Source organism: Ilyonectria robusta (assembly GCF_021365365.1).
Source record: "Ilyonectria robusta strain PMI_751 chromosome Unknown BGZ61scaffold_1, whole genome shotgun sequence".
Classification (NCBI taxonomy): domain Eukaryota; kingdom Fungi; phylum Ascomycota; class Sordariomycetes; order Hypocreales; family Nectriaceae; genus Ilyonectria; species Ilyonectria robusta.
The window spans coordinates 5,038,343-5,065,871 of NW_025764435.1; the positions used below are offsets into that span (position 1 = coordinate 5,038,343).

At 51.6% G+C, this 27,529-nt stretch overlaps 11 protein-coding genes across 11 annotated transcripts; 5 read left to right on the forward strand and 6 right to left on the reverse strand.

Annotated features, from left to right (window-relative positions):
* Nucleotides 1-1,902: 1,902 nt before the first annotated feature.
* BGZ61DRAFT_471755 (uncharacterized protein) lies at nt 1,903-3,636 on the reverse strand (the record flags this gene model as incomplete). The annotated part of the gene is made up of 6 exons (XM_046248256.1): nt 1,903-1,917; nt 2,071-2,430; nt 2,495-2,643; nt 2,750-2,953; nt 3,005-3,318; nt 3,575-3,636. The coding sequence occupies 6 exons, from the start codon at nt 3,634-3,636 to the stop codon at nt 1,903-1,905; spliced, it is 1,104 nt and encodes a 367-aa protein (XP_046113214.1).
* A 966-nt stretch (nt 3,637-4,602) lies between these two features.
* BGZ61DRAFT_471756 (uncharacterized protein) lies at nt 4,603-6,150 on the forward strand (the record flags this gene model as incomplete). Its single annotated transcript, XM_046248257.1, has 1 exon — nt 4,603-6,150. One exon carries the CDS (start codon nt 4,603-4,605, stop codon nt 6,148-6,150), a length of 1,548 nt encoding a protein of 515 aa, XP_046113215.1.
* Nucleotides 6,151-7,338: 1,188 nt separating this feature from the next.
* Nucleotides 7,339-8,331, forward strand: BGZ61DRAFT_489335 (RTA1 like protein-domain-containing protein; the record flags this gene model as incomplete). The annotated part of the gene is made up of 3 exons (XM_046250205.1): nt 7,339-7,489; nt 7,561-7,809; nt 7,877-8,331. The coding sequence occupies 3 exons, from the start codon at nt 7,339-7,341 to the stop codon at nt 8,329-8,331; spliced, it is 855 nt and encodes a 284-aa protein (XP_046113216.1).
* Nucleotides 8,332-8,996: 665 nt separating this feature from the next.
* Nucleotides 8,997-10,437, forward strand: BGZ61DRAFT_489336 (uncharacterized protein; the record flags this gene model as incomplete). Its single annotated transcript, XM_046250206.1, has 2 exons — nt 8,997-9,116; nt 9,205-10,437. 2 exons carry the CDS (start codon nt 8,997-8,999, stop codon nt 10,435-10,437), a joined length of 1,353 nt encoding a protein of 450 aa, XP_046113217.1.
* A 1,303-nt stretch (nt 10,438-11,740) lies between these two features.
* BGZ61DRAFT_526401 (uncharacterized protein) lies at nt 11,741-12,298 on the forward strand (the record flags this gene model as incomplete). Its single annotated transcript, XM_046252948.1, has 1 exon — nt 11,741-12,298. One exon carries the CDS (start codon nt 11,741-11,743, stop codon nt 12,296-12,298), a length of 558 nt encoding a protein of 185 aa, XP_046113218.1.
* Nucleotides 12,299-12,408: 110 nt separating this feature from the next.
* On the forward strand, nt 12,409-14,592 carry BGZ61DRAFT_583326 (uncharacterized protein; the record flags this gene model as incomplete). The annotated part of the gene is made up of 1 exon (XM_046256316.1): nt 12,409-14,592. The coding sequence occupies one exon, from the start codon at nt 12,409-12,411 to the stop codon at nt 14,590-14,592; it is 2,184 nt and encodes a 727-aa protein (XP_046113219.1).
* BGZ61DRAFT_502268 (uncharacterized protein) lies at nt 14,570-15,645 on the reverse strand. Its single transcript, XM_046251726.1, has 2 exons — nt 15,309-15,645; nt 14,570-15,256 (listed from the first exon to the last, which is right to left on the reverse strand). Exons 1-2 carry the CDS (start codon nt 15,550-15,552, stop codon nt 14,679-14,681), a joined length of 822 nt encoding a protein of 273 aa, XP_046113220.1. The 5' UTR covers nt 15,553-15,645; the 3' UTR covers nt 14,570-14,678.
* Nucleotides 15,646-15,926: 281 nt separating this feature from the next.
* Nucleotides 15,927-17,775, reverse strand: BGZ61DRAFT_379423 (FMN-dependent dehydrogenase). The gene is made up of 7 exons (XM_046242612.1): nt 17,576-17,775; nt 17,489-17,522; nt 17,079-17,422; nt 16,836-17,009; nt 16,696-16,770; nt 16,385-16,638; nt 15,927-16,322 (listed from the first exon to the last, which is right to left on the reverse strand). The coding sequence occupies exons 1-7, from the start codon at nt 17,664-17,666 to the stop codon at nt 16,167-16,169; spliced, it is 1,128 nt and encodes a 375-aa protein (XP_046113221.1). The 5' UTR covers nt 17,667-17,775; the 3' UTR covers nt 15,927-16,166.
* A 1,335-nt stretch (nt 17,776-19,110) lies between these two features.
* On the reverse strand, nt 19,111-20,752 carry BGZ61DRAFT_440027 (uncharacterized protein). Its single transcript, XM_046244434.1, has one exon. It carries the CDS (start codon nt 20,431-20,433, stop codon nt 19,177-19,179), a length of 1,257 nt encoding a protein of 418 aa, XP_046113222.1. The 5' UTR covers nt 20,434-20,752; the 3' UTR covers nt 19,111-19,176.
* Nucleotides 20,753-21,092: 340 nt separating this feature from the next.
* BGZ61DRAFT_471762 (uncharacterized protein) lies at nt 21,093-21,805 on the reverse strand (the record flags this gene model as incomplete). Its single annotated transcript, XM_046248258.1, has 3 exons — nt 21,093-21,152; nt 21,211-21,287; nt 21,376-21,805. The coding sequence occupies 3 exons, from the start codon at nt 21,803-21,805 to the stop codon at nt 21,093-21,095; spliced, it is 567 nt and encodes a 188-aa protein (XP_046113223.1).
* Nucleotides 21,806-23,267: 1,462 nt separating this feature from the next.
* Nucleotides 23,268-27,114, reverse strand: BGZ61DRAFT_544896 (uncharacterized protein). Its single transcript, XM_046255282.1, has 6 exons — nt 26,703-27,114; nt 26,594-26,646; nt 26,135-26,476; nt 24,547-26,077; nt 24,119-24,489; nt 23,268-24,065 (listed from the first exon to the last, which is right to left on the reverse strand). The coding sequence occupies exons 1-6, from the start codon at nt 26,944-26,946 to the stop codon at nt 23,514-23,516; spliced, it is 3,093 nt and encodes a 1,030-aa protein (XP_046113224.1). The 5' UTR covers nt 26,947-27,114; the 3' UTR covers nt 23,268-23,513.
* Nucleotides 27,115-27,529: the final 415 nt, after the last annotated feature.

A 27,529-nucleotide genomic window follows, 5' to 3' on the forward strand; every position in this document is an offset into this window, starting at 1 on the left:
ACTACGTACTCCGTAGAGGGAGACGGAATAATAAAGCATTTTTGGTGTGCAGGGTAGGAGAGGGGGCGCAGTACAGAGGAAGCCTCTGATTTTCACGGACAATTGAGGCGCAGCAGTTCTTTCCAGCCTTCAACCATCTCTTACAGCTTAGCCTCAAGCCGTCATTTTACCATAAATTTACCGTGCTTATCTCATCATGGTCTTGTCTGTTTTATTTTCATGCATAAAAGTACGGAGCACCAAATGTCTGATTGGGTATAGGGTAAGCTTACTTGATGGAATTTCTCATCCACCACTTGATCTTATCTCATATCACAGATAAGAAAACAACAACTAGTTGGAATCGTCATTATTGAATCTCATAACCTAGAGAGGGGGCGTATGAAACCCTCGAGTTTGAAATTGGTGACCGCCTGAACCCGGGTACCAAGCCCGCAAGCCTCAACTGATATTGTTACGTAGCTCCTTATAATGGTGATAGCCTCTTGCATTTGACATCATACTTAAGCAGGGAGCTCTGGATCACACGACTGCTTCTTACACCCAGGACAAGGCCCGTGGTTCACACTGTCTTTTCCCATTGGCGAAACCATAAGCACCCGTACTCCGTACACTCCGTACATGGTGGTCATCGTTGGCCTCGCTTATGTTGGCCTGGGACTTAGTGCAAACCCACATTAATCCCAACTGCCGAAAACGCTAAGAATCAAGTGCATATATCCTCAGTCAGGTATGACCACGGGATCTGGGGTACTTGGTGTCATGAGTGTGAATCCAAGAGCTGAACGTCTTTTGTCAATTTCCAACTGCTTTCAATTCAACACCTCTCACGCCACGTGAAGTTCATCCACAACACATGGCCGAACAACGGCATGTAACCCCATTGCAGAGGCGCTCCCATCTGTCGAAATAAGAACACACCAGCTGGCATGAACTAGTTTCTGTCCGAAGGAGGGGAGAAATCATACGATTGCGGTCAGGAAAAAGCTACCATGCATAAGGCTGTAGCCGAAGTAGGCCGCCGGTATTCTATTCGTTGGTAAACGAACTATCGGATGCACCTGCGGCAGAATGGGCGTGAACGGAGTATCCGGGAAGGCAGTGCTCGTAGTGAACCAAAAAGGGCAAGGTTTCTCAGATATGCACCAGGCACGGATCGTCGCTGTGAGTCTTACGAGACTTGACGGTGAGCTTACCATGTCTACTGATTATCATGGTCATGTTGGGTAGTAGGGTCAGCAGAATACAACGTGGAAGCAAGCGAGGTCGCAACGACTTCCACACTGAGCAATTCACGGCCAGCACGTTGTACAGGCTCAATCCCCTCAATCCAATCATCATCATCTTGGACAGGAGAGGGGGAACGGAGAACTTTTGCCGCTGCGGACCATCGGCATGGCTGACCGTAGCGACTGCCACAAGGCCGGGCTGAAATGCTCCCGTAGCCTGATATCCAAGCCCAGGTCGGCGAATGGATCATGTGTCGCCTCATCCAGCCTCCCCTTGTTACGCCGGGCTCCACGAGGCGTCAATAATTCGGGGATTAGATGCAGGCGCGTGCTGTCCGACACTTGGGACGAGGACATTGGATTAGCTGAAAGACTTTAGTCCCAGCAGAGCGTGATTCTGAATCAAAACGTCACTGGAAAAAGCAGCCATCGGCCGCCCAGACAGCTGGCAAGGCGTCCAATCGGATGTCAACACAGGGCAAGCAAGCAAGCCTGCCATGGCATGAAGTCGAGGCTCGCCAGTGAATCCTGACTAGGCCAGCCGGCTTTGCGAGATCCGGGCCCCATTCCCCCAGCGGCTTGGCGAGAATAATCCATTGCAGCTCCGTCCATAAGGCTGAGTTTAACGGTACACGGGCTGAAAGTTTATTAAAAGGTTGTTTGATAACTCTGGCTACCCGAGGTGGCACTAGAGGGGGCAGTGTAGGTGGACGCATCATGGGATGGGGTTGGGGCAACTCAGAGTGGACGACGGAGAGGAGACGTGACGAGAGTGAATAGGAACTGGACGACCGGGAAGCGGAAGCGGATGCAAAAAAGAGAGAGAATAAGAAATTCTCACCTGCATGAATGAATGCACCCCGTGTGGTCCATCACTCGCCGGCGTGGGATCAACCAGGGCCTGGCCAGCTTTTGTTTCTTTTTGTTTCGTTTGCGTCTTTCCCCCTTCGCGTGTAGCCCGCTTTTGATCAGCGCACGCAGTCAGAACACCTGCATTAGCGTCTGGAACGGACGGAATACGGATCGATGACTTGTACAAGATCAGCCCGAGCGGGAGAATATTGGCTGGGCGATGTGTTGGTCCAACGTCACAATTACCAAATCCAATCGTCGATTGGAAATGGCCATTCCGTTTCCGCCGCGTTGCACACGCTGCTGGACTCGTCCCCCGTGGGCCACCGATCGGGGTAAGGCCTGTACTCTATTACTCTATTATTGTGCGGCGCTCCTCGTACCGCGGGTTGCACAGCGTGGGAAAGACGCACCGTTGTAAACCCAAGTGCCGCATGGAAACGGCTGGTTGGTAAGTTGGAGGAGTGGAAGAGTGGAAGAGTGGAAGAGTGGAAGAGAAGCCATGCAGCCTCCGTCTTAGTGGCACCCAACTGCCATTTCCTGGTGTCATACCCACCCTCACCTTGGACGCCACATCTAATTTTAGGCGGCACACCCATTTTTTCCCATCTTGCTGTCCTCGTTTTCCTTCTTTCATGATCCTTGTTCTGCTCTAAGTTACCCCTCACTTCGTCCAGCTGCTGCTTCTCGCGGAGCAGCAAGCAGCGAAGGCCCTCCCTGCATCGCGGCAGATGCTGTCTCACCCCAACCATCGAATAGGACAGTAGGGCTGGCCCTCAGCTCCAGGTCAGCTCGTGCGGCGGTGGAGCGAACTGCCAGCGCAGCGCCTGCTTCAGGGGCAGTTGAGGCTTGACGGGTACGAGCCGAATGGGCTGGACGTGTGTATGCTTAGTTTTTTTTGGGGGAGCTCTGCCCAGCTCTACTCGCTAGCTCTGTTTGCTCTGCCAGCTCTGTTAGCTCTGTTCCAGTTCTCGTCGTTGTCTCTTGTGTCTCGGCCAATTCTCGCGGCTGTCTCAGCGGCGGCACAACATCCAAAGCCGAAGTCCCAAAATGGCCGCACCCAAATACGAGTGCCTGCAGACCGATGATGGCTCCCTGACGGCACCACGACCCCGCTTGACCAGGTTTCTCCCGCTTGACCAGGTCCCGGGCGATCGGCCTTCGGATGTCGGTGCGGCCGGAACGAGGTCCTCGCGGCAACGGGCAAAAGGTGTGGTTACATTCAGGCCGGCTGTGCCTAACGCTTAATTATGTCTCCGCATTGGGGAACCTGGAAACTGGTCATGATCGAATCTGCTGCTTGTGGTCTATTGTCACGGCTGGCTCGGCCACTTTTGGTCGCTCTAAGTCACTTTCTGGCTGGTCCAAGTCGCTTTGAAACCTGCTGTCTCTGCTGCATGCCCCTTTAATCCATCACAGGACACCGCCAGACGAGCCCAAAGCGCCGTCGACTCTCTTTTCAATACGCGCCCAACAATCTCGCTCGTCCTTACAGCCCAAGCGCCCGGATCGTCGCTTCGCTCAGCTCGCCTAAAGCCGATCCGGCCTGGACCATCTGGATGCAGCTTCCGCCTGGCCAATCGACGCGCCACAGGGCCTTTTTACCCCAGAATGTGGCTTCACTATTGTCTGCCGCCTCTCTGCCGCTTGTCTGCCGCGTCTCGCCCTGTCTCTCCCTGATTTTAACATGTCTAGCCAGGGCCCAAGCTGCTCCTTAGCTACTCTTGGCTACTCCTAGCAGGCCGGTGACCCGAGTGGCGCCGCCTCAACGGATCAAGGCACCGGGATGCAACATCAATCGACCATTGGCTGCTAAAATCAGAGCCAGCAAATAACCTACGAGCTCGATGAGGAGGCGTTTAGCCTTTGATGACCGCAGCTCGTATTCCCAGGTGGCAGCCACCAAGTATGCTTCCGCTTTTCAAAGGAGCGCCACCAGCAAATGATCGTTGGCCAACATTGTCATGGTCGGGTGAATACATCGTCGAGGCGTTTAATACACCTAAAAATATGAGCTAATGGTCTATTTCCGAGCAATCAAAAGCCGCCGCGAGCTGAATATACCCTTGTTCCGGGCGCCTGCACGAGCCGACGGCCTGCATTCAAAGAGCAAACTGGTACAACCGAGTACAATTGCTTCTGTTCAGCTAGCTTCGTATTCACGAGCTGTGCTTGTTGGGTCTAGACGGGAGTCCAGGTCAGCTTCCAAATATGGGGTGCAACTATCAAGCCTCATCGCTGGACATGGCAATGGACCGTCAGAGGGAGAGACATGAGTGACCCTCGGGCGTCTAGACTTAGATTATCCTACTCTCTGAGCCTCTCTGAACGACTATATAACCTCGACTCTTCGCCTCCTCTATCCGGTTTTCTAAATCATCCTCACCTCAACAACAAAGCCTCCTCTCAGTCTTTCATCACCGACCGTCTCGCCGAGACTACCTTCGCTCTTCTCCTCTCTCTTTGCTACACCTCCCACAATCTTTCACTCCCCGGTGTCGAGACCCATCTCTCGCCCATCATGCTTCTCAAGCAACTCCTCCTGAGTGCTCTGCTCACTCTGAGCTCAGTCAGCGCTCTTCCCAGCCCTGACATTGACAACGCCGCTGTCGAGGCCCGCGATGTCGATGGCGAGCTCGACGCCCGCGGTGCCTACGAGCCCCCCAAGTGTGGCTACGATGCCGACTGGAAGTACGGCAAGTGCGTCTGCAAGAAGTCCGCCATGAGCTACGACGAAGACTCCAAGTCGTGCTCTTGCCCCTCCGGCACCACCTGGAACCCCAAGACCTACAAGTGCGAGACCAACTGCGGTTATGATGCCGAGTACAAGTACGGCAAGTGTGTCTGCAAGAAGTCCGACATGGACTACGACTCGGACACCAAGAAGTGCTCTTGCCCCGACGGCGAGTACTGGAACGACAAGACCAGCAAGTGTGAGCATGACTGCGGCAAGGATGCCGACTGGAAGTACGGCAAGTGCGTCTGCCGCTCCTCCGGTATGACTTACGAGGAGTATGGCAAGAAGTGTGTCTGCCCCAAGGGTCAGATCTACTCTTACGGCAAGTGTACCTACGACTGCGGCAAGGATGCTTCCTACGACTGGAAGCAGAAGGCCTGTGTCTGCAACAAGAAGACCATGGTCTACGACTCCAAGTACAAGTCCTGCTCCTGCCCCAAGGGACAGACCTGGACCGGCTACAAGTGCGAGTATGACTGCGGCAAGGATGCCTCTTACAAGTACGGCAAGTGTGTCTGCAACTCCAAGGGCATGATCTTCGAGCAGTACGGCAAGACCTGCGCCTGCCCCAAGGGTCAGATCTACGATGGCAAGAAATGCACCTACGACTGCGGCAAGGATGGCCACTACGACTGGGACCAGAAGGCTTGCGTCTGCAACAAGAAGGGCATGCTCTACGACAACAAGTACAAGTCCTGCTCTTGCCCCAGTGGCCAGAAGTGGACCGGTTACAAGTGCGAGTACGTCTGCGGCAAGGATGCTACCTACAAGTACGGCAAGTGCGTCTGCAACAAGAAGGACATGCTCTACGACGAGAAGTACCAGTCTTGCTCGTGCCCCAAGGGCGAGAAGTGGACCGGCTACAAGTGCGAGGTAGACTGCGGCAAGGACGCCGATTACAAGTACGGCAAGTGCGTCTGCAAGAAGGCCACGATGGTCTACGATGCCAAGTACCAGTCCTGCTCTTGCGCCAAGGGATACAAGTGGACTGGCTACAAGTGCGAGTACGACTGCGGTAAGGACGCCTCGTACAAGTACGGCAAGTGCGTCTGCAACAACAAGGGCCAGGTCTTCGAGGAGTACGGCAAGAAGTGCGTCTGCCCCAAGGGCCAGAAGTGGACCGGCTACAAGTGCGAGACCGACTGTGGCAAGGACGCCTCATACAAGTACGGCAAGTGCGTCTGCAAGAAGGACGGCATGTGGTACGACGACTACGCCAAGAAGTGTGCCTGCAAGGGCGGCAAGGTCTGGGACGAGTACAAGCAGGTGTGCGGCTGCCCCAAGGGACAGAAGTGGGACGTGTACTCCAACAAGTGCAAGTCCAGCTACTAAAAAGGGAAAACGAATGAACGGGATCATGCATCACGATGATTGATGGGTGCTGGATTCAGCAGCGGGTTCTTCTCTTCTTCACACTCCGCCGGCGCCCCAGCTTTTTTTGGGACGCCGCGGCCGACGATCCTTCACGCGAAGTTTTACATAATGTTTTTTAAGCTTATTTAGCTTGCCTATAGGATATATAGTACAGCAGGATAGGGCCTCCTCCCTTTATGAATATTTTAAGTTCTGACGCAGAATCGATGCACCATAATGCGACTCTTGATATGACTCTTGCTTATTTGCTGATATCCTGTCGGTCGCCAAACCGTTTTAGCACTGTCAAAGGGATTATCCTAGACAAGGCGGTGCGTAAGCCAAACACGCAGAAATTGAACACTCTCTCTCTGGGATTTCTTAGTGGTTTATTAAACGGTGAAGAGATTGGATGCTTTCGCCTTGACTCTGGTACATAGGACAGATGAGCAATACTCTTTTTGTAGGAAAGCAGGCGGAAATAGATGCGCCGTCAATGATATTCTCAATACAACTTTGTCTCATTCACTCATATCCCTCCTCAGTTGGCAAAAGTTGCCTTATCACTGTCAACCGGATTCACCTTGACGAGGGAGGCAGTGCTTGAGCTCAACGCAGAAATTAGATACTTTCTCTGTAGTCCCACAGTGGCTACTATTCTCCGTCGTATCGCCTGACAGGGCGGTGCTCAATCTCAACGGCGCAGCGATTGGATGCTCTCTCTCTGCCTTCTCTCAATGGCTCACACTCTCCATCGGGAGGGCGGTGCTCAAGCTAAACGGCGCATCAAACGTCATCAATTTCACAGTATTTTGTCCCCTTTGCAATTTTTCGTACTGGCCCCAGTTTCATTTGCTAGTTTGCGCGGCGGCTGTGTAAGAAAATGCGATGGCACGCACAATCACCCTTGATGTTGCGTCTCGTACTGCGGGCCTTCTCATTCGCTGCCTCTTTGAGATCCGCCCCCGCTCAGCCCCCCTGGCGTTGTTATGTGATTGAGGCCTCGGACTAGATTCAACTGAAGACGTTGGGTATTTAAACAATGGCTATTCCATTGCCCATTGCTCAAACAAATCACTACATTCGCATACATCGATTCTCCTTTTATCCCACCTAAACTTGTTCCGAAAACGCTACTCCCTTCACCACCTAGTCACCCACGCAACCATGGCTGAGAAGAAGTTGTATCAATATGACCCGTCCCTCGCGGCCGCCATCATTTTTCTCATTATATTTGCTGCTTCGGCGGTACTCCACACCTGGCAGATTATCCGGACAAAGAACTGGTACTTTATACCGTTTCTTGTGGGCACTCTTGGTTGGTTTCCCCATGGCAGAGAGTTGCAGATGCCTCGACGTGAGAAGCATCGTCGCTAACAGCCCTGCCAGCCGAGGCGATTGGATGTATTGGAAGGGCTATCGGCGCCAAAGAGAGTCCCGATTGGACCAGGGGACCATATGTTATCCAAGCTTTACTGCTCCTGCTTGGACCTACCTTGTTCGCCGCATCCATCTACATGGTCCTCGGCCGTCTGATTGTACTCCTGGAGGCCCAGAAGCATTCATTCATCAGACCGAGCCGGTTGACCAAGTTCTTCGTTCTTGGAGACATCATTTCCATTGCAGCACAAGCACTAGGTCAGTGACTGTGGACGCATTGACTAGTTAGATTCTAGCAGCAACCGTAGCTGACAAGTAGAAACAGGTGGCGCAAAGCTCGCAAACGCAGATACGGCAGATGCAAGAAGCCAGGGAGAAACCATCATCATCGCGGGTCTTGGTGTGCAAATCATCTTTTTCGGCCTCTTCATCATTACCACCGTCCTTTTCCACCGCCGCATCAACGCCGAGCCTACGGAGAAGAGCATGACCCTCACCGTTCCCTGGCGACGACTTCTCACGGTCCTGTACGCCACGAGTATGCTCATCCTGGTCCGATCCGTCTTCCGAGTCATCGAGTACATCATGGGCCGCGACGGCGTGCTCCAATCCAAGGAAGTCTTCATTTACATCTTCGACATCCTGCTCATGTCGGGCGTGGCCATCGTCTTCAACTGGTTCCACCCTTCCAAGATCATGAGTGTCCCAGGCAAGGAACGCATCGACGGCACCGATTCAGAGATGCAGCTGGGAGGCTACGATGCTCCTCGTCGCAAGTAAGCAGATCCGGACGACCCGAGTCTTGGAGGAAAACAACCCGAATTCCGTGCGAGCCCGAATCCCGCCCGTGGGGATGGGCTCACGCGAGCAGTGACATGAATCGGGGGCGTCACTGGGTGGTAATGATTGGCGCGCTTCAGGATGTACTGGTTGGAGTCGATAATGAACAGTTTTTTCGTTTTCGCTTTTCTTTGTATTTTTATCCGCATATAGAAAGCCGACAGCGATTGAATAATTTAGACAAAGTTTCCTACAACAAAATTTCTCGAATTCCGTCTTGGCAACGCAGTGAATGTCCCAGAGTGCTTCGTCGATTCATGCCCCCCTGTACGCTATGGCTCCATGCAATCAAACGCGGTCCAACACTTGCACATCCTGGGTTAAGGCTCTTCTTCACAGGGATTAGCGGCTCCATCACGACGCTGTTTAGCGCGCTCGTCGTACTCAGAGGCATTCAATTGGACAGAGATTAAGCTTACATTGCGGGCCATGGCGAGGGAGGCTTGGGCTGCTGAGCCACCGTCGTCGTCATTGGGAGAGCCCTGTGTCCTGTGTCGGGGTGCTTCTTCTCTCTGGACGTTCGTCTAAATAGAGCTGGATGCTAAATGATTGCAAGATCCGCCCACTATCAGCTCTCCATCTTCGCCCCCATGACTTCTTCCAGAATGACGGCGCCTGATACCCCGGAGTCCACAGGCTCCTCGGGCGCTGTGCCGCCACGCGTACGACGCCCCCATCGCAAGTCCCGAAGAGGGTGCAGGCCGTGTAAAGCGAGCCGGATCAAGGTCAGTTGCAGCAGTGGACGCCCTGGGGATTGCGTAACAGACACTACTTGGCTGGCAGCGTGCTGACTGGACCTGATCTAACGGACAGTGCGATGAGTCCCAACCAGCTTGCTCGAATTGCATCAGGAAGGAGATCAAATGCAACTACTTCGAGACGGTCCGCACTACTACCAGTGGACCCAAGCAACGCATACGAATACCTCCTCTTGAGCGCAGCACTTCTCCCGAAGAAGCTCTGCCGGCCCTCATACTGCAAGGATCATGGGGGCCAAACCTGTCGTCGTCAGATCGCATCTCTACAGCTCTTGTCAACTATTGCCCCTACCCGGCGACGGTTGGCACTCCTCGGGACTCTCTTCTCGACCTTCGCCTCTTTCACCACTATCACACGATGGCGGCTAAATCTTCAGCGGCCCAGAAGCTTTGGTCCATCTGGACCGTCGACATGGCCGTGAATTCGGCCACCGTCATGGATGCCGTTCTTGGCTTTTCGGCATTCCACCTTCGACGTCTTGGCTCCCGCGACTTGGACATTTGTGAAGCGTCTCACAAGTACATGATACGGGCTATTCGCTCTCACAAGGAACAGGTGCAACTCGGCCTGAACGAGTCCAACGCAGCCCCGATGATCGTGTCTTGCGCTCTGATCCTGTTCCATACAACCATGAACCAGGATTTTCTAACCATCAAGTCCGGGCCTCAGCTACCATTACACTGGTTCCACCCGTTCCAGTCTGCCGGCGCCTTCTTCCGCCTCATGTGGCCTTGGCTCCAGGACACCCTCATTGGCCAGAATATCTGGGGGCGGTTTGCACCACTGGACATTCAAACAGAAGAATTTCCTCAGCATAGGTTTGACTTTTTACTGGAGAACATGGAGCCCGAATATTTGCAAGACGAGGACATCATGACGGCCTACCAGGGAGCCGTCTCGCATCTTTCGCTTGTGGTCAGCAATCCGCGGTATCGAAGACTCCTTCAATTCCCGGCAACCGTCACCCCACGGTTCGTCGAGATGCTGGAAGCCGAGGACCCTAGGACGCTCGTCATCGTTGGCTATTTTTTCATGCTGGTCAAGCAAGCCGACGTGCTGTGGTGGGTTGAGGGGGCAGCGGAGCGGGAGTTTGATGCCGTCATGTCGTTTCTGCCTGAAAGCTGGTGGCCGTTGATGGGCTATGCAATCCAAGAGTTCCAATGGAGTCCAAATGGAGCCAAACCGGCGCAGATGGAATCGCCTCCTCACGAAATCTCATGGCCTGTCAACGAAAAGAATTTGCTCGAATACCCAGATTTAGGAGTTTTTACTTCAAGAGCGCGGTAGATAGAATAAAGAGATACGGATTTTGTATTGACCAAAGGCACAGACACTGCATTACATGGCGTTGTTTTCAGTTTCAAGACAGCAACGGAGCCGGACTTCGAATTTGGGCTGAGATGATTATATATCCCGGGTGGTCGATTGTTGAAACCCTCACTGAGGAGTGCTGCAAGACTGGAGAGGAAATTCGGGAAACTGGACTGGCGCAGCAGCTGAAAAGGACAGACTGCAGAGCTGTCCATTTGGGTGACCATTGCGACAGCTCTAGCGGGTAGATGTTCGAATTACTAGAGAGCCTTATCGGACACAGGGAGCGCGTGTTTAAGACCGAGGAATTAGCCAAAGAGTTGACATGTTGTTTTACACTCTACTATCTCCTCCACATAAGAACCCCGAATTGAAAATCATTATTTAAGACCATGTTCTGGTGGGGAGTATTCGTTTCCGGAAGAGAAAACCTCAACATGTGCAATGGCAGTCCGGGCCTGGATAAGGATAGGAACAGGGCCATCTCCGTGATCAGGGTCATAGTCAGGCATATTGGCCCATCTCCCGCTATTCGACTCACTGTCGTTGAGGATTCTCTCCGTCCGTAGTTGATGGGTTTCCTCATCTGCGATACTCTTCTCCTCAAACCTCAAGATCTCCGTGTCCTGAAGAGTCAGCTAGTTTATTCCTTGCAAAATCGCTTGCTTGAAGAATGCAGAGATGGCATCTACCGAATGGGGCTACAGGCAATATGTTTAAAGTGACCGAACTTTAGGGATGTGGTAATGCCTTAGGATTCCCTAATTTTTCTATTGAATTAATTACTGTATAAATTTATTATTGAGATTGGGTAAAGCTAGAAATCAAAGTTATATCCCGAGGCTCTTTGAAATCAACGTGCAGGAGCGAATTGACATACCCTACACCACGATTTAATGGCCTTATCTAAGCATAAAGTCAAGAGTCAGCCAGTGGCGCACGCTTGGCAGCTTTTGGGCTTAGCTGCAGTTTCGCTGGCGGACTCGGCCAGTCTATTTCCGAGCTGAAAACAATAGTTCAGTTGTGGCGTTGGAGCTCTGCAACCATTGATCGAGATGATCCAATATTGGCACGCTGTGAACCAGTCTAGCTCGGTCTATTTGCAGTGTGCCTGCTTCCAAGACCGGCATTGCCGATCTACGGCTTTGTTCAAAAAGCAGTGCATTCCCAAGATAAGCCCAGCAAGACACGGCATGCTCCCTTGCAGCTCCGTGGCGTACGTGGCTAGACATGGACTTTTTGAAGAAAGCAAAGACTCAGGTCAAGGGCGCCGTACAGGATGCTCAGGGGATGTATGGCCAGTATAAACAGCAAAAAAAGCAGCAGCCACAACAGCCACCACAAGGGAGCTATCACCAAGTCACTCAAGGAAGCCATCACCAACCCCCTCAAGGCAATTCTCAGCAAGCGCCACCACCAACACCGGGCTATCCGCAACATCAGCCACTGCAAGGTTACCAGCAGCCAGTGCAAGGATATCAGCAACCACAGCAGGGACACCCACAACCTCATGCGGGATATCAGCAACAGCAGCAGAGCTATGTACCTCAAGGAGGCTATCAACAACCGCCACAGTCGCCTCAGCAGGGCTACCAGCCGAATCACAATAATGGACAACCATCCTACTCCACAGGTAGCTATCAAAACCAATACGGGAGCCATCCCCAGCAACAATACGGTGGCTACCAGCAAACTCCAACATCTCATGCACCTCCACCACCAGCAGCAGCACAGCACCCTCCCCAACAACCACATCAACCTCATCCAAACCAGTCACCAGTCCACCATAATGCACCGCAACCGGCCCCTCTTCCACCGCATCAACCCTTCAACATGAACTCGTTGCATCAGGCACTTCCCGATGCCACTCACCAACCCCCTCCAGCATCCGCAGTATCGTACTCTCAGCCACTCGATCAACTACAACAACCGTCACCGGCGAATCAAATGACACCACCAGTGAACCATGATCGTCGACCAAATTTGCCTTCTGCTGTGTCCTCTCCTCCACCACCACCGGTTCCCGCAAGCGCAGCTACGAATGTCGTGAGAAGCGCTGCTATTCCGCAGCCTACCGATTCGAGCTATCCTACGCCTAGTCATGCTCAGCCGCCATCGGTTTCTTTGCTAGCAGCAGTACAAAAATGCCCTCGGCATGAAGAAGCATCGGTCGACCTGATCCAGTTCTACATCCTTCAAGCTCACGTCCTTCAGCAAGTCCAGCCGGCTTTGGGAGCAGACAGCCTTTCCATGTGCGCTGCGTGCTTTTCAACCTACATTGCTCCATATCCGAATCTTGCGAGTAATTTTCAGCTTCGCAAGAGGACCGAATCACACCCAGATGCACCACAAGCCAGCTTCGAGAAGTTGACTTGCCATTTTGCCTTACCCACTGTGCGACAGATCTTCTACCAGCAGTGTGTACCCAGTGGCACAGTGGTGCCTCTCCTTCAATTCGAACAGTTCGCCGGTACTTTGCCGACCTGCAAAGGGACCCTCGTAGAGCAACCTGTCGAGTACTACGAATCGAACAGAGGCGATGGATTTGGGTGTTGTAAGACATGCTTTGAGTTGTTCATCCGCAGCACCGCGTTCGAGCGAGGCCTGGTACTGAAGAGCCCAGACAGCGGTTGGCTTTGTGACATTGGGGCTCGGGGATACCTCTTTCGCGCGCTGATTGCCGATCTGGAAGATCAACGACCCGACTTTGATCGCTTTTCATCCAAGTCGAAGCAAAGAACCGCTCTTCCGTTCTGCCTGGGGAAGGGAAACCGGATTGTCCCAGAAGGTTCCGACGGCCCTCATTTCACATTTGAACCTGTGGGAGGCAAGTCGGGCGTCTTGTGTCAGGCTTGCTACTGGGACAAAGTTCACGGAACGAGCATGGAGCCTTTTTTCAATGTCTACACCGAAATCGAACTGCAATATTATGATACTGCAACATGCGATTTAGCAGGGATCGTCGAGACATTCGCCATGGAAGCCGCAATTCGAGCCGGAGATGATGAGGTCTGGCGACGTTGCCTCGTCGGGCGTGCGACTCTGCCCGCATGTAAAGGTGTCGAAGGCGTCGAAGAAGAAACACTTGAAGGGCAAGACGAGACAAACAAGTGGTACTGCTTTACCGAGTACCCCTCGATTGAGGTTTGCCCATTCTGCTATTGCGCCACCGTCGAGATCCTTGGAGCAGGCCATCTCTTCTCACCTATAACGAGGCCTCTGCGCCCCGGAGTCCTCCGCATGTGCTTCCTGGCACAAGCTCAAGATCTAGATGCAGACGTGTCAGATGCGAGCAACTTTGAAAACACGCTCGTGTGGCGTGGAACTATGCTACGAAACTGGCTGCATCACGGTTACAGCTGCCATGGCAACTTCTATGGCCTAAAGCATGTGGCAAAGGCCATTGCATCTTGGCCTCCGCCTTGCAATGCTGGTTTGCACGCATTGAAGCCTGTTAATAAGCGGAAGTGGTATGGAAACAAGTTCTATGCCGTGGGCGATGAAAATATGACTGGAATTCGGTTGTGTGAAGAGTGCTTTGAACATTATGTCAAGGACACACTGTTGGAGTCGTTTGTCGGCGAGGACTTGACGGACCAAGTGTACGCATCGCTCCCAGACGGCTGCAGATGCTGTACGCAAACCAGACGAGCAAGAGACGAGCTCAGCTCTGCATGCCAGAAAGGCGACTTCCTCCAGTTTTCAAAGTACTGGGCCGCAAGAACAGACTGTCGAGAACGCCACGAAGCCATGAACGAGCAATGTAACCGGCAGGCAGCAAAGCAGAAACAAGCGTTGGATGTGCTGAATATGCAGAACCAGATGGCCTCCATTCAGCTGATGCAAGGGCTGACAGCCAACACGAATGCAATCATCATGGGCATTGGCGGATCCGTAGCGGAGGCTGCATCCCCTGATTACGGGCAGAGATATTGCAACGCGGCGGTGGGCAACGGATACTTGACGGGAGCTGGTGCGAATGCTGCACAAGCTCGCATTGATGCAGCGGCGACAATGTCAAAGGGAATCAGTGTGGCCGACTTCCACTCTGCAGGTGATACTTGGCAGGACACCCAGCAACTACTCTTGCTGTCTAAGGCCTTGCAAGCGGAGTGGGATGCTATTAAATGAGATTTCTTTGTTCTTTAGGATAGAACCCTGTGATAGATGGAACTAGAATTGTGCATGGCCGAATGCAGGACATACGCACATTTCCCTTAGAGCTCCATGGTGTCAATCGCTTCTTTGGCCTTATCCTTCCAGTCCTCCCTCCACCGAGTCAACGGCGGCCTCCCTCCTACCATGTCGCCTGCAGTCCACAGCATTCGCTTCCTGTCCAGAGCTTCCGTCACGTCGTTGTCAGGGCATATCACCCAGAACTGCCCCTCCTGCATCTTCTTCTCGAGATACTCGACTACCTGGTCTGGCCACCAGGCACCATCTGGCTTCGTCTTGCCTGCGTTGGGCACATTGCCCGTCATTCCTGTGAATGTCCACCCTGGGACGAGCAGATGGACCGACACGCTCTTGTCTCGCAGGTCCCAGCTGAGATGTTCGGCAATTGACTTGACCGCAGCCTTTGAGGCGTTGTATGCCGGATTTCCTGGCGGATTTGTGATGACGATGGAGGCAGCTTTGCCATCGGAAGCAGCTCGCTCAACCAATGGCAAGAAGGCGGCGATGCCATTGACGACGCCCATTATATTGACGTTAAACGTGTCTTGAAATGCGGATGTATCATCCCACGATGCCTTCCGGCCCATGCCGGCATTAAGAGCCAGGAGATTGACTCTGCCTATGTATCTAGTTAGATGCCAGGTCGCGTCGTGGGGAATGCGTAGACTTGCCGTCGAACTTCTCGTCCACCGTCTTCTTGAGAGCTTCCCAGCCCTCCGTCTGCGCGACATCCATCTTGAACGGAGTTACATTTTCGCCCAAGGTTTTGGCGGCGGCTTCGAGGGCATTGTTGTCCCGATCGGCGATTATCACGCGCATGCCGTAGCCCTGGCATTTCTTTGCGAGTGAGAATCCAATCCCCGAAGCTCCGCCAGTGATAATGGCTACTCCGCCTGCGGTGAATTGTGCAGCCATCTTGGTTACTTGGTGTGTCGCTTGGTGTATGAATGGGCTCAATTGGGTGATATTCAATGGATTATCTGATAAAGACAAGATGAGAGATATGACGGTCTGTGAAGTGACGATAGTCAACCGGGACCATCATCGTTTTTAACGCCGCACGCACTGCATCGGAGATAAGCCTTATCTGCGGATGATTGGAGATTGAGGTCATATCTGCTTTCTCCGCACATGCTGATAAATCACAGCCTACAGTACTTCACTTGAGAAGTAGAAAAAATATGGAACAAAACATTTCAATTGCGAATTGGGAGCTATCATTTCACTATAAACATACCCCTAGTAGGCCACGAACGATCTCGGCCCTGTGTTGAGAGCGTTGTCAATGTGCTTTCTGTACTCGACTAGGCCGCCCAGGAAATTGCGCATTTCTGGAAACGGTTAGCAATAAATACACAGTCTATGAGATGGTTTAACTTGGTCAAGATGTTCAACAATATTTTGCGTCAAAATAGAGATCGAGTTACTATCTGCAAGGACTTGCTTAAGCCAGTCCCTGGCGCCATTCATCATATCAGGTAGCGCCTGATCTAGCCAGGCATTGTCCATTTCGTACGTACTCTTGCCTGCTAATAAACCTTTCCCAGGAGGCCGTTGCTTTGCAAAATAGACAAATGTCCGGGAGTGATGTCTGCTACCTTGGCACAGCCAGCCAATCCCATGCATAGCTTAAACTCGTCTAGAAGTAGATCAAGGGCCAACCCCACGCCGTTGGAACCGTCGTACTATGGAGCGCATACATATTAGCATCAAAAACTCTTCATGAAGGCGGCGGAAGGGATATTACTGCCAAGCCCCAAATGGCGATTCTTCCAACAAACACGAAATCTGCACCAAGCGCGATGGCCTTGAAGATATCTGAGCCACGTCGGATACCTCCATCGATAGCAAGACGTATTTTGCCCCTTGCAACTGGTACAACCTCGCGAAGGATGTCTACTGTTGCAGGTGTGGTATCCAACTGTCTACCGCCATGATTGGAGATGATGACTCCGTCCACGCCGTGCTGTATAGCGATGGAAACGTCTTCAGGGGACGTGACTGTGGCTGTTCATCAGTAATGATGGACGAAGGGGGAGTTGTTGGGATTGAGATGACCTCCTTTGACCCAGAGTTCAAGATCAGTCTGACTTCGCAACCATGCAATCGTCTCATCCCAAGTAGCCGCGGTATCTAATGGTTTATGATGAGAATACGGCCATAGTATGAAACTCATCCTGGAACACTCAGATACATACCGAAGGAGAGGTCGGGAATACCGCCACCCAAGCCGCCAGGTTCAGATGAAGTTTGCGAGCTCAGGTTCGGGAATTTCGTGCCTGGTGGCACACTGAAGCCGTTACGCAGGTCTTCTAGGCGTCGACCAAACATGGGAGCGTCGACAGTCAAGACGACTGCTTTGTATCCGGCAGCTGGATGAGTAACCAAGTTAGCTACAATACGGCCTTATGATTTCGGGGAGAGGACATAAAGTGACTGACCTTTTGCTCGTACGAGAAGGTTGGCCGTGATTTGGCGATTCTTGAATGGGCTAACCTGGATCGCGTAAGGTGTCGATCCGTCACTGCTCTGCGCAGAAACATCTTCGAGAGTGTCGTTGGAAAGGGCTGAGAGGATCATGGGCACGTGGCGAGCGGCGCAAGCTTTAGATGTCCCGACCTCGCCGTCGGCGTGTGCAAGTCGATGCATGGCCGACGGAGAGAGTCCGAGTGGGAACGCCGTAGTCGCACCCCAGAGGGTCGTGGCGGTGTCGATGTTGGAGACGTTGCGCAAAACTCTGGGCCGGATCAAGTATCGATCAAATGCAGTCTCGTTTTGTTCAAGTCTATCATGTCCGAGAGGGCAATCTCAGCATTCTGACACGTCGAATATGTCTCGAGGTGCGACTTACGTTATATTGTCCATGGCCCCGCCGTTGTAATAGTCTGGTTTTAATGTCAGCGTTGACGTAATTCATCTTGGATCAGGCATGGCACACCTCGATACATTTGGGACATCTTTTCCGATGCTGCCTTCTTCAGGTCTTGGATGCAGAAGATCTGCGACTTCGGGGTTTCAGCACTAGACATGTTTGCGTGGTTTGCTTTGTGCCAACGACAACGGGTAAATTCGAATCAGGTTATAACAGGTGATGAAGAACTCTTTTCTTGTTGAAAATGAGCCATGCACATATCATCTTCTGGCACTAGCTTTATATGGTGGCTTCCACGACTTTGGGTCTCACGGGAAGGGTACGCTTATACCCCCGGTATCAGACACATTCGGTCGTATGTTTGTCAGACTAAATCGTTCGTCTAATGAGTTCCGAATAATTCGAGCACCTATTCCAAAACTACCGGTCGACACAGACGTCCGACAACGGTGGACCTCCGGGATAGCGGCAAGACGTAGCATCCAAAGGCAGCATGTGCGTGGGGGGCTGAAGCTCCCATGCACTCTCGGAGCTCTCCGCCGTACCTACTCGGAGGGTTTACAAACTGCCGCAAACTAGCTCTGGTCTTCGGATATTTGAGTTATCTCCATCCAATAGTCTACGCTCCGATATTTTGTACATTTCTACCGGCATGTCCGATCAAATCCCGTCAAGGCACCTGATGGATCGACGTTGACGTCTCATGCGCTCACGTCAGGCCCAAATACACCAGACAGCTGTCGACACCGGAGATAACTACTCACATAAACCCCGGTGTTAGGTTCTCAAGGTTCGCGCTCTACCGGGGGCCCCTGTGAAGTTTCCCCTATTATTACCAGGTCAGCTGGGTTATTGCGCACACAGGGGGAAGTAGCCTAACCTGTCAAGAGGAATGTCGTCCAAAAGGTATCCGGAGCGGTTTATATCAGTTTTTGCGAATAAGCATACCAAGTTCCTCGATTCTCTCCCTAATGTAGTAAATAACTGGATACACACCCCGCATTCTGAATCTGATATTCGCGCAATTCCGCAGGGGTTACCAGAAGATATCCCTAACCGCCCAGGATTGGCCAATGCATGCTTATGGCTCATCACATCTCTGAAAGATATATTCCCACGGGGAAAGATATTGCCGCGGAATTTGCGCCCTTCCAAAACGCCGTTTTCCGTCTCAACTCCGGTTCCGGCATTCAATCGATTTCCCGCCCAGCATACTCCCCATCAACGATGGTATCATGTGAATTTCAGGACCAACAGAAGCCCTCGTATAAATCAAATATAAATATAATAGGGTCGTGTCAAGTCGAATATTGACTAGAGTATAATAACACATCTCGTGCCAGTCTGCTGGACAAACAAACCCATGCCGATCCTTCTCGATGCGCACAGCTCCCATCTTGCTTTGTAAGGTTGAAACGCGTGTGCATTAACGAAAGAACTAAGAAACGGATGCTGCATTAGTGATTACACCTGCCTGAGGTGAGCATGGCCACCTCAGGTCGGCAGGGATCCGCAGATTTCGTCCGACTTCAGGATACTGGGATGATTTTGTCACCCGAGAGCTGCTGCGAAGGACTAGAGAGGATTTGTATATTCTTTTGCTGGTAAGTATTCTATGAAATGCACTATGGTGAGCATTTTAGATTTAAGATTTTACACCCAGGTCTTTAGATGTCCTTAATCTGTCGCATTTTAAGCTTCAAAGACCGAACGCCTCTTATGTCGTCATGATTTCCCTCCCGGTCTTCGCCCAGCTGTATTACAGCATTGAGGAGAGATTGGCAGCTTTGACCCCCGAATAACCCCATCTCTCCATCCTTGTTTCCGTCTTTCAACCTTGACGATACTCGATAATGCTCCGGCAGGCCCATCAATTGCTCAACCTGGTGGAGTTGGTGTTCTGTCAGATGCACAAGCAGACTCCCTGACAGTGTCTGATCTGGAGGAATCGGCAGGCCTCCGAGGTAAAGCGTTGGACTGGATGATTGCCCTGTCGCAATCAAAGTTTTTGAACTGTTGGTTAAGAAGTCGAAGACTTTGGAGAAGATGATGTCGTAGATGGAGACGATTTGTATATAGCAGGATAGTGCAACCAGAAGCTGCGTCGTGCGTAGGCGTGGCGTAAACGATGGAGTGTATGAAAACGCCGAAGCTGCGTGTTGGGCAGTTCCTGGCGGTCGGAGCCCAACCAGCAATCTTTCAAGTTTCGTTGATACCTTGGACACTTGGACGAGAGGATGTGGCTCCGAGGTTTCTAGCTCTTCGCCATTGCCCTTGTGAGAGACGGTCAGGCTCAGGGTGCCCTTGACGTCCCACGGTACTGATCTTATGGAGAAGAGCTGCGCACAGAGTTCCGAGTGCAGTTTTGATAACATTAGCTCGATATCGTCTGTCCAGATAGGCAATCCAGGGTCCGTGGGGCCAGCCCCAGGCATGCCATTGAATTGGTACGAGGCCGAGTGGGATGAACTGGCCTCCACTTGATTCTGCGATGGAACAATGATTGGTGAAACACCTCGTTGACTTGTTGATTGAGAGGGCAGGGAAGCGTCAACCAATATGTCGTCATTCGTGATCAAGTCGGAATGCTGTATGCCTATGCTGTGCAGGAAGCTGTCCACAGACATCTCATAGTCCAGCCCGATCATGTCGATATCCGCCTCGTTGCCGTTCCCGCCGGGTGAGGAAATGATGGTTTGTGAGGAGGAGCTATTATCGGTTTGGTCGATCCGGGGTGGTAGTCGCGAAGGTGGGCGACCCGTTGGTCGGGCCGTACTGGTAACACATTTCGCTCCCGACTTTAAGCACCTGAGACATGCTTCTGTAGATCCCTCTTCGTCGCGGTGACACCGCAGCTTCTGGGCACGGCAGCGATCGCATGCAGAGCGCTTCCAAGGAGCTCTGGACGCAAATTTGCCGGGCATCTCGATCAGATGTTATGATGAGGGAATAACAAAGGTCCATGAATTCTACCACCCTGGGAAAACATGAACAGATGTGTCATTAAATCACAAGTCACCGTGGAAAGCAGGTGCGCTTAAATCCATATCTGAAGGAGGGACGTTTGGCACCGCGTCGTACCATCCCACCAATGATGCAGACTAGCGGCACTTCGTGCGATGACGAAATATCGGAGCAAATCAAACAGCTGCCTTGCGTGTTCGAGCGGAGAAGCGAAATCCTTCGACGGGACGCAAGTAGGGATCGTGGCTGACACGCATGCGTAATCTGATCCGTTGTCCCCGAGACCGTCGGCAATTGGCCACCGCGCTGTCACATTTAGTGACGAGTATCCTTGACGACAGTTCTTGATTTCAAACGAAGCTGTTAGAGTTCTTCTGCTTGCATTCTGAGAGGCAGCTCCTGTTGACCTAGGCCTGTGGAACGTGCTAATCCTGCGCCTCAGCCGTACATCTGCACACTAAAATCAGTCAGCATCCTCTCGGGGTACGACGGTAATATACGAAAGCCCGAAAATAGCAACAGCAACGAGGAAAGCCGTGTTGGTTCTGCCAGCTGCCGATGTCTCACCTTCCAAGCTTTCGCCAAGGCCACAGTTCCTCGTTGGACGCCAGCTCAGGACTTATAGTAACCGTAACGCAGATGGTCTCTTGACCCACTGTAACGAGAAGCTCCTATGCAACTGCGGAATAGAGTAGCAAATAGACTATGGTTCTAAAGCAAGTGCTCGGACCGCATACGACCTCAAAGACCAGGCCGATCTCGGAGTGCGTGACTTTCTCCCAGTCAGAGTCACACGCACCCCGTCCTCGGCATGCTATACAGCAAGAGGCCAGAGATCGATCCATCTCCGCGCACTTTCGCAAGTTCCACCGGATGAGTAACTCGCTGCAGAAACGACATACGGCACAAAGGTCCAATTGTCCAGAAAAGGAAGACGAGTGTCGATTTTCGGCTCTCGCTTCGAGCTAAAGTTTGGAATTCGGCATGTGTATGGTCCCCGAGCGGATGGCCGTTTGAATTACAGTAAGAATCACGCCATGAGATGGGTACCCAAATATCCCGCGGCTTGTTTCCGTCCAGTATTGCTAGTCCTGAACCCTGGTTGTGGATCCCTGCATGCCTTTCATTACCCCTGTTCCTGATTTTCACACATGTCACAGTTGCGATGTGGTATCCAGAACCGCTAAATTTACGACCCTGACTGTCTCCCCGGAGAAGCGGATCTGCCGGCGGGGAGCGACATGCCAAAAGGCCAGATCCGATAGTCTCTTCAATGGCACTCCCTCCTCCCCCTCTCGTCCCTCTAATCCCATTCTCCACTTCCATCACCATCAGGGTAGCAAGGGAAAGCTCAAACAGCCCTTTCACAATGAGGCGCTAGATACCTAGTTCCCTACGTGAGCCTAACCATTACGTTATTGTGTGCTGCCGCGTATGCAGGATCTGCGGGCCGTGGCTGCGGCGTGGGCGGCCCGTGGCTGGGCGAGATCGGGCAGGTCGCTAAATAGTTCCGATCCAGTCGGGGACGTACTCTATATACCCCATGTAAGCTTACATGCCTCATTTCTAGGCCTCATTGGGCGATGCCAGCAGGGGAGGAGCCGAGTATCCGAGTCAGCCTGAAATTCTACGAACCCAACATCTGCCAGGGCAACTTTCACGGGCTCACTGAAGCCCTCGGCCTCGGCAAAAGCAAGATCTAAGCCACATATCTCTTAGTAACACCCTCTAGCCAGGGGTCACAAATCTCCTACCGGTACTTGTCAGTCAGGGCCAACACATTATTACCACCAAAATGCTAGGGTCCTGCAAACAGTAGAGGCCGAGAAACTAAAGCAGGGTTGACAGGCAGCAGCGCGACCGTCTGCCGCCGTAGAGATGCTAGCGTAACAGCCGGGCCACGCTTAAAATTGCAAATTTTCAAGGAAACATCTGATCTGGAATTTTTGAACGGTGTTTTGAAAGAGTGTGGTGAAATTGTGCAAAATAGTGTAAGTCATTCTCAAGGCATGGTCGAGATTGAGTTAATTGTACCAAGTCTACCCTAACCGGATCCAATTCTCAGGTGAGCTTGATTGCAGACAGGGGATCCGGAGAAGCCATAAAATCCGCTTTCTGTGTCTTCATATCAGTTGAGAAGCTTAAGTGATCATGGATCCATTTCCATTGTCCATCCTTGTTCTTTCTAGCAATCCCCGTCCTTCGAAATGTGGTATCAAATGAACTACAACAGTGGTGCCTCATGTGTGTTGGATCATAATTGATCAGGCGTATTCCTTGAACAGGGTCGGGACTTCGATTTCCTTGTGGTCCATGTTTTCGTGATTCCAATAGTGCAGCCAGCCGTGGTAGAGTCGATCCATGGCTTCCTGCTCTTCTTCGGCAAGGTAGGGATTATGACACTTTTAAGACGGATGAGTAGGAGTTGATCAAAACAATACGTGCATTTATTACCTTGTTCTCTGGCTTACGCAAGAATTTGAACTGGTTCTTAGCATCGCTGTATTCTGCTTAGTCCTCAAATTTTAGCAATGCACGGCATAATTGCCGTTTGGTACCAACCGCATCCTTGAAAAAACAATTTTGATAGACTTTTGCGTTTGAGTGGTGGTGAAATATCCATATATGAGGTAGGATGTAAACCTGGAGTCATAGAGTAGGCGAGGACGACTGATTGTCTAGAGTAGCGGGTTTTTGCCCCTCGAACAATCACATTTTAGAGTTTTAAATAAAACCACATCATTACGGCGAAAGCATGAAGATGATTCAGATTTAATTAAACAGTACCATGTGACATTTTCGAGTTTTTTACTCTCGTGGAAATGGCCTGTGGATGGCTCCCCTCTGTCAAACTTGATGTTTTCAGCTGTCACTTCACAACAGTCAAGTCTCCAGAAATCCAAGCAATCACTACAGCAATATTATGTGAGGCCTGGGCTCCCTCAGGGATAACCTCTCAAATGGGATGATGAATTTGTTCATCCACTATGTCTTGTACCCTTCATCCCGATGTTTTGTAACCTCAAATGAGAATTTAAGATCAGTATCCCCATTGCTCTAACCAAGTATTAAACCAAGCTGCGGAGACAGGTTTCAAGTCAGCAAAGATGGAGCTCTGCGACAAGCTGTTGTCCATGGCCCAGTTGAGATCCCCGGATCTAGAGCTAATCTGGGAGCTTGTTTCTGACGAAACGTCTTGGTTTTCTTCCCCCGCGAGCATTTGGAAGAAAGACAATAGCTTGAGCCCGGTCTGAGACCTGCTCGCAGTTCCGTGAGTCCCGTTGCCGACATCACGGACGATGGATGATTCGGCATCTCGTAAGGAGTTGATCCACTGCTGGAGTGGCACAATTCGTACTTCTGCCGATAGAGCCGTCTCCAGGCGAGATTTTATGTTCGGGAGCACATCACCCCAGCTGCTTGTCTTAGGGTTGAGGAGATTGTAATACGTTTCCTGGACGCCCGTCGGCAAGTCGAAGCTGACGAGTTGTCCGATAATCTCGGCGAGGAGATCAACTGGAATCCAATCAAGGGTGGTGGCAGAGCCTAGATCAGACGGTAACAAGCGAAGATGAACCGATGCATCAATGATCTATGTTGAATGATTAGAATATGCCCTGGAAAGGAAAGGTGGCCATCACTTACTGCCGGCACCCAATCCCTTCGGGTCCATACGCCATCTTCCCCATGGGTCTTAACGGGGCCTGCGACTTGACCGACTCGTAAAACAGACAGGTTCAGGACACCTGATCGCGCGGCTCTCCCGAGTAAATGCTCAGCTACCAGCTTGGATGCACCATAGCCGTTTATGGGAGCATCAAAGTTGGGTATATAGGCTTCTGGTACAGGGCCCAACAGCTCAGACGGCCAGTTCATGGCAGCGCTGATGGATGATATGAAGTAGAATCGGACCTTGTGCACAGTATTTTGGCATATATCGACAAGGCCTCTGAGGCCGATGAATTGTAGTTCGAATGATGACAGAGGTAGGTTAAAATTCACCTCCCAAGCGTTGTCTGCGTACAGCATTTAGTCGCGGTAGTTACTCTTCTGGGAATGCACAACCAACTCACGAATAATAACGGTTGCTTGATCTTCTATCTCTTGAAGATCCGCTCGGCTCAATCCAAGTGTCTCGGATGAAAGATCATACTGGATGAACTGGGCTTTTCCATTCCAATCTGACGACAGACCCTTGGCCTGGGCCAATTTCGCCTGTCGCTGGGGTGCGTTTTCACTACGGTTGAGGCACCAGACCTTAGCAACTTGGTCATTCCTGCAAAGGGTATCGAGAAGATACGGGCCGATGGTCCCAGTTGTGCCGGTGATCACCACGTACTCCTTCGTTCTCCGGGCGAGCTGGAAAGACTGCGAGTGTTTGGCGAGCATTTGAGATGTGACGCTGGCATTGAGTGCCTTTTCTTGGGGCCCCTGATGAAGCTGGGTCCATAGCACACTGGCCAACTTTGTGATGGAAGGGTTTGTGTAAATCGTACCGACTTCGACCTGCATAAGCTTATGGAATGTAGATTTTAGTAGCCTTGCAAGCCGGGTGACATGAAGCGAGTCGAAACCCCTGGTGAAAACGTCATCATCGTCGTTGAGTTCTCCAATCCCCGACACGGTACGAATCGCCTCTCTGACAGCGGCCCGAATGGCTTCTTGGCTGGTCCCTTTGACATGAAGAGAAGATGTAGCTTCGATAGATTGTTCATAAATGTCCTCGATTTCCTTTGCAAAGAGCTTTTCTGTTTCGTTTCGGGCGAAAGTCCCTTTTGGTGTGCGAGGGAACGGAGTTCGAACGACTTTGACAAAGTCGCGGTGAATCTGGGCAAAGGCAGGAAGAGACTTGTTCACATCCTCGATGGTTGGCCACACATTTTCAGTGATGCTGGAGTCGGACTCGTTGATGTACTTCTCATCCGGATAGAGCAGCGTGGCAGCTTGGAAGCGGCCGCGGCCCGTGATGAAAGCAGTAGAGATCCAAGGATGGCTGATCAGCCTCCCTTCGGCGGCGAGTGGATTGAACTTTTCCCCATTAGACAAGATGATGAGATCATCTCTACGCATCTCGTATTTCCAGAGGTCCACGGCTGTAGGGTGGCGAGAGTACAAATCCTTCGTTTCCCAGATATCGAGATCCGGGAATGTGACAAACACTGGTTGGGTCGGAGCCAGTTCGTCTTTCTTGACAAACACTAGCTCAAAGAGATCATCTGAGTAAGGGCGCATCTCGAATCCTGTCCTTGGGTGGAAGTAGAAGTACGCCCACTCATCTGGATGTGTTACGACGGATGCAAGCCATTGCCCCTCGGTCATGCCCATGGTCTGCCAGATTGGTACACGAGGGTGTATCACTTCGCCCACAGACTGAGCCACCGGACCGCCAGCTGAAGTGACGAATTTCAGTTTCGATAGTTTCTCAAGCACGCGAGGCGACTTGGAAATGTCCTGGAGGACACTGGGAGAGATGAAGGCCGAGTCAAGTGCGATGTTATCGAGAGCGTCTTCAATGGCATGTTGCATAATGGGTCCGGTGGACGGCAAGATGACGCTCCATCTGAAGAAGACGGCAGAGAAAAGTCCGAGACAAATACCGGCAACCTAGTTGTAAACAAATGTCAGCATTGGCCTCTGTTGCCACGGACAGTGAATCCGTACGTGGAAAAGAGGCATTGCACACAGCATGCTTGTGCCGGCCCAGTCTACTCCAGTTGGCATTTTACCGTTGGTCGGTTCCATCAAGTGAAACGCATCAACGGTCGCCGCGGTGGCAAGATACAGCGGCACAAGTTTTGGCAGACCCGTGGAGCCCGACGTGTGTAGTAGCGCGAGAACATCCGACCGGCCTTTATCCCACTGTTTCTCGTACGAATAGGCCTTGACCGCAATGGGATTTAAGAGATGGGACAGTTCGGGCGCTTCAGCACGAGGTACCTGAAGGTCTTTTATGAATTCGAGGTTGTCGATGCCCGATGATGTGACCCAGAACTCGCAACCAGACTGCTTGATTAAGGATCTATGCCCCTCGATACTATTACGCGGAGAAGAGAGTAAAAGCTTTTGATTTGTCAGTTCTTACTGGAGGAGAAGAGAATGATGATGATGGTGGGATCATACTCTATGCCCAGTCTTGGTGGCCGCTATCATCATCAAGAAGTATCTCAAGTCATCTAAAGAAAGCATAAATATGAGGATTCAATGAATGCAAAGAAGGAAAGGAACCTACTTTGTCCGATGTAGCCTATTGTTTTGGACTCTATGTTGGAGCCTAATTGTGACTCGAGCCACCAGCATAACCGGTTGATGGAATTAGCAAACGTCCTTGCCGTCACTACCTCATATCCTTGGGAGGGCTGGTTGTTACGGGGAGTATAGAAGAGCACACGGTCGGGTTCGTGTCGTGCAGCATCGTCTATCACAACCGGAAGCAATCGATGACCATATCTGGGCGGGGCTGGAATTGAGCCCATCGTAGATGCAGATACAAAAGGGTGAAGAAAAAGATAATCTGGCAATGTCTCCAAGTCTAGGTATAGTCTCTTGGACCCGGGTTGACGGGAAACAGACGACGAGGACTAACACAGTTATGACTGATTGCGGCGAATGTATTTGTAAGATCAAATCGAAAGAGCCTGAAGGAGATAACGAAGCGTGTTTGTGAGCGAGTGGGTAGGATGGCCTATCCTACTAATTTCCATTTCACGCATGTCACCTAGATCCAAGATATAGCTCTAGCTATTCTAGCATACGGCTGTAGCACCGATGCGCATCTACTAAGTAGACATCCGAACGGATGCTTTTTCGGGCTCAGACCGGAGCTTTGCCTGTCTCTGTTTAGTCAAAGCTATCGCTCCTCGGGAGGCTATGCTTCACACAGACATGACGCTTACAGACAAGACTCAAATATTGACTCGGATCTCTATTGCGGTCAGTATTTCTGTTTGAGGATTGTGATCGGAAGGTTTTCTGAGAGCCCCGACCGAGGTGGAGTCGTGTTCCGGCGCCAACCTTGTAACTGTCCGAGTGCTCGGAATCCGGGGCGGAACCCAGAAT

What these genes read in the sequence shown, in the direction of transcription:
- BGZ61DRAFT_502268 (XM_046251726.1), bottom strand. Translation starts at nt 15,552, where the DNA reads ATGGCTGCACAATTCACCGCAGGCGGAGTAGCCATTATCACTGGCGGA. An exon ending in GGTGGACGAGAAGTTCGACG is followed by an intron (nt 15,257 to 15,308) that starts GCAAGTCTACGC and finishes CTAGATACATAG; the next exon opens with GCAGAGTCAATCTCCTGGCT.
- BGZ61DRAFT_379423 (XM_046242612.1), bottom strand. Translation starts at nt 17,666, where the DNA reads ATGTCTAGTGCTGAAACCCCGAAGTCGCAGATCTTCTGCATCCAAGAC. An exon ending in GGGGCCATGGACAATATAAC is followed by an intron (nt 17,423 to 17,488) that starts GTAAGTCGCACC and finishes CGGACATGATAG; the next exon opens with ACTTGAACAAAACGAGACTG. An exon ending in TATTCCCGACCTCTCCTTCG is followed by an intron (nt 16,771 to 16,835) that starts GTATGTATCTGA and finishes ATAAACCATTAG; the next exon opens with ATACCGCGGCTACTTGGGAT.
- BGZ61DRAFT_440027 (XM_046244434.1), bottom strand. Translation starts at nt 20,433, where the DNA reads ATGCCCGGCAAATTTGCGTCCAGAGCTCCTTGGAAGCGCTCTGCATGC.
- BGZ61DRAFT_544896 (XM_046255282.1), bottom strand. Translation starts at nt 26,946, where the DNA reads ATGGGCTCAATTCCAGCCCCGCCCAGATATGGTCATCGATTGCTTCCG. An exon ending in CCACCAAGACTGGGCATAGA is followed by an intron (nt 26,477 to 26,593) that starts GTATGATCCCAC and finishes TTAATCAAGCAG; the next exon opens with TCTGGTTGCGAGTTCTGGGT. An exon ending in GAAGGGATTGGGTGCCGGCA is followed by an intron (nt 24,066 to 24,118) that starts GTAAGTGATGGC and finishes CATTCAACATAG; the next exon opens with ATCATTGATGCATCGGTTCA.